The following is a 3,919-nucleotide window of genomic DNA, read 5'->3' on the forward strand; positions in this document are numbered from 1 at the left end:
ACAGGCAGCTTTGGATGGCCAGGCTGGGGCCAGATGACCCAGTGTCCTGAACACCTGCAGAGAAACCGCTGCTACATGGCCCCCTCTGTTCTCTGCTGAACCCAGGCCACAGTTGGAATTCCTGCCCAGCTCCCACAGGTAGCTGTCTGAGTCCACACCTGGCCAATCCAATCCCCACAAAGTACCACACCCCAGACCCTCCCACCTTCCCCACATCCCACACCCAATCCCCCACCAACCTCTACCCCACATCTACCGCCCCACCCACCCCCAGCCAGCTTCTGGGAGTCATCCCTCTCTTCTCAAGTCCAGGAGATCAGCCTGTGTGTCAGCCCTAGAGCAACGAGAGGGGACCGTCCTTGTCCAGGGGAGATCCATCTGGTAGTCAACTCCATCCAACCACGCCAAGGTGCACCCAACACAACACACACGACAGTTCCATGGATAAAGTTTAGATTTTTATTCATGAGAAGCACAGAAAGCTCTCAAGAAATGCGAGCCCTCCGGCAGCTCAGCTTGCACACTGAGGCAGGCTAGCTGGGGGCCACCTTTCGGCTGCGGGGGCCAGGGCCTCTGGCTGGGGCCGGCAGGCAGCAGGCACGCAGGAGGAATCTGAGGATGCTCCTGCCAATCCTCCTGCCCAGCCCCTGCCGGCCCTTGCTCGGGACAGAGGCCGATGCTGAGCTCCCAGCCTCCTCAGGCTCAGCTGCTGGGACCTCTGGCACCACCAGGTGCTGACTGCTCCCGAGGCTGGGGGTGGAGGGGGCAGGCACAGGGACGGGCTCGGGGGCTGGGCTGGCACCAGGGATCCTCTCCTGCAGCAGTCCAGGGAGTGGAGAGGCAAGCATGGGGGCGGACACTGCAGGATCCGGCTCAGGCTGGGGTGGCGACTCCGACTCCGACTCCAGCTGCAACGCAGGCTCTGGCTCTGACTCTGACTCCAGCTCTGCCTCTGAATCCGACTCCGCCTGGGACATGCACTCAGGCTCTGGCGTGGGCTCCCTGTATCCCTGAGGTGACAGGGGAAGGCAGGTGAGAAGGACAGGTGCACGCTGGACCTCCCTCATGCCCCCAAACCCGGGGAGACCATGAAAGACCCGCACTCTGACACCGGGGCTCTACCTGCTCCAGGCTCCGGGAATCTGGCTGCAGGGACATCCGGCTGGATCCCCCAGGGCCAGATGGCTCCGAGGCTCCAGCGTCCGGAAGCAGACCCAGGCCCGCCAGGTACTCCTGGGCCTCTGGGTCCTCGGGAACCCCAGGGGCTGCACCACGGTCACCTCCTCGCCCTCGGCTCCTTCTAGAAGAGGGTCAAACCACTGTTGCAGGCTGGCGATTTCCGCTGTGGGTCTGTCGCACGGGTCCATGCTGAGGAGTGAGCTCAGAAGCTCCTCCAGGGCCGGGCTGGCCGCACATGGGAGCTCGTAGCTCTCCCTCTGGATGCAGTCCCGCAGCTCCTCCCGGTCCTTCCTGCTGAAGGGCATGGCCCCCGCCAGCATGGCAAAGAGGATGACCCCCAGGCTCCAAATGTCTGCTGCGAATGGATTGTACGGCTCCTGCCGGAACACCTCGGGGGCGCTGTACTCCGGGGTCCCGCGGAAGCCCTGCACCAGCTCGCCCTCGGGCAGATGGCAGCTGAGCCCAAAGTCCGCCAGCTTCACGTTGAGCTGAGAGTCCAGCAGCAGGTTCCCCAGCTTGAGGTCCCTGTGCGCCACCCGCTGTGCGTGGCAGTGGCCCACAGCTTCCAGGACTTGGGCAAACAAGACCATGGCCTCGGGCTCTGGCAGGCCACCCCGGCTCATCACGTGCTGGTAGAGGTCGCCCCCGTCCACCAGCTCCATCACCAGGCAGTGGTAATGGCCGACCCAGCCCACCTCCAGCAGCTGCACGATATTCGGGTGCCTCAGGAGCTGCATGATGCTGGCCTCTTGCGTCACTCGCCTGGTGCCAAAGGGGTCGCTGGAGTCTTCAAGGAATATCTTCACAGCCACCTGCCGCTGGCTGGACGCCTGCTGGGCCAGCACCACCAGGCCGAAGCTGCCCTGGCCCAGGACCGACAGCAACTGGAGACCAAGCTGGTGCCTGGCGATGGCATCCGGACCCTCACGGCCTTCCAGGTGGGTGTCCCTAACTACACTCTCTGCACTACTCTGGCTAATATTCCTGTCCATACACACTAACTAAGGAGCTACCCTAACTACAATAACTAACAAAATAAAGGGAGAACAAGGGGACTACCTGCTGATCTGACTACCGTACCACACTACCTATACTAACTACACTTATCAAACACAGTGGCAAAACTAAGTCCTATCTAACCAAAACAGAAAACAAAAACCAGAAAAACTCCAAAACAACAAACACTAAATAGCTACACTAACACTCCGAGATCTAGCCACGCTGCCTAGCTAGAGATGCGGGAAGCCAAAAACAAAAAAAAACTGCAAAAAAAGACACAATGGGCCAAAAAAGAAATAGGAGGAAAAAAACAAACTAAATCCAAATGGGGGAAAGAAAAAACCAAATAGAACAAGAAACAAACAAACAAACAAAACAGCACACCAACACCAACCAGCACAAGCGCACGCAAAGATGGGTCCAAGTCACACAGGTCACCGAAATAGCTCCCTGGTAAAGCGGACAAAAACCTGGGCCGCGCAGCCGCTTATATAGGCGTGTGGAATCCTGTCATCACAGGGCTCCTTATGACGTCAGAGCGAGAAAAGGGCCAATGGCAGTGCGGCAGGGGCTTGCACGAACTCTCTATTTCATGACACTTGGTCCTTGTGAAGTCAGAGATGGGTGGGGACCAATCACAGCCACAGCTAATCCTCAGGGTTTTCTCAACAAACTTCCTCTTAAACAATATCAAAGACCCAAAGAGCTTCTGGCTTAGATTGGTGATACAGATTGAGGGTTATTTTTTGAACAATAAAACACATAGTATCACCTATAGCCTTTTCATTTCTGGTTTAAAGAGTGATAACAACTGATGGGTCTTTAAGACCTTCGATTGTCTACAGTCTACATACACGTCCCATTTCCTTGTACCTCGGAATGATAGGTCTCAGAATGATGTTACAACTTCTCTGGCATCCTGATATCCCTGACAAAGTGTTCTGTTGCCCATGACACCATCACTTTCTTCACTTCAACAGAGTTGAGAGAAAGGGATCTTTCTTCATCCTTTCCCCCTAAGATCCTCACCAGATTTCTTGTTAGAAACCCTGGAGGACCAGAAGGTAGCTCTGGGCAGGGGTGGGGTGGGGGGTGGGGTATAGTCCAGGTGGGGAAGGCCAACCAAGTGTCAGCTGAGAGAGCTGCATCCTCCAACTTGTCCTTAGAAAAGCAGGAAGAAATGGAGGCATTTTCTGATGTCTCAGGGTTCCTGGGCTACTCCAACAGAGTGTCGTGAAGGGAGTCATGGAAAACAGAAATTTATTCCTCAGTGTTTGTTCTGCAGGCTGGAAGGTGAAGGTCAGGGCTCCAGCAGACTCGTTGTCTGGAAAGCGCTCCCTCTCTGCTGCTGCTGTGCCCTCTTCAGAGAGAGATGGGAAGATGGAAAGGCTGGTGGTTTGCTGTGGTTGGTTGAAGCTAAGTACATGTGTGGAGAGTGGTGTTGTAGTCCTTAAAAAAGTACCACACCTTAGTCCAAAACTCCCCAGTAAATTTTAAGGAAAGATCATGGCTTCCTGGGGTGTCCTCAGATGGTGAAACCACAGACCTCACCCCGTCAAGCCCTTTAGACAGACAGGTAGCCTGCGGCTGACACTGGAGTCCAGCAGGTTAAACCCTGCTACACCATATGGTCATATGTTTGGGGCATCCTATATTGCACTTTTGGAGGTCAGGGTGCTCCACTTATTATCCAACTCCTTACACCATTGTTCCTAGGGAAGCACAGAAAGTGGTCCAAGTA

General features: G+C 55.8%; 1 protein-coding gene across 1 annotated transcript; it reads right to left on the reverse strand.

The window, feature by feature from the left end:
- Window positions 1-447: 447 nt before the first annotated feature.
- Window positions 448-3,002, reverse strand: LOC100339273 (uncharacterized). The gene is made up of 2 exons (XM_002720857.5): window positions 1,123-3,002; window positions 448-1,010 (listed from the first exon to the last, which is right to left on the reverse strand). Exons 1-2 carry the CDS (start codon window positions 2,169-2,171, stop codon window positions 512-514), a joined length of 1,548 nt encoding a protein of 515 aa, XP_002720903.2. The 5' UTR covers window positions 2,172-3,002; the 3' UTR covers window positions 448-511.
- Window positions 3,003-3,919: the final 917 nt, after the last annotated feature.

The sequence above is a fragment of the Oryctolagus cuniculus genome, chromosome 16 (assembly GCF_964237555.1).
Source record: "Oryctolagus cuniculus chromosome 16, mOryCun1.1, whole genome shotgun sequence".
Classification (NCBI taxonomy): domain Eukaryota; kingdom Metazoa; phylum Chordata; class Mammalia; order Lagomorpha; family Leporidae; genus Oryctolagus; species Oryctolagus cuniculus.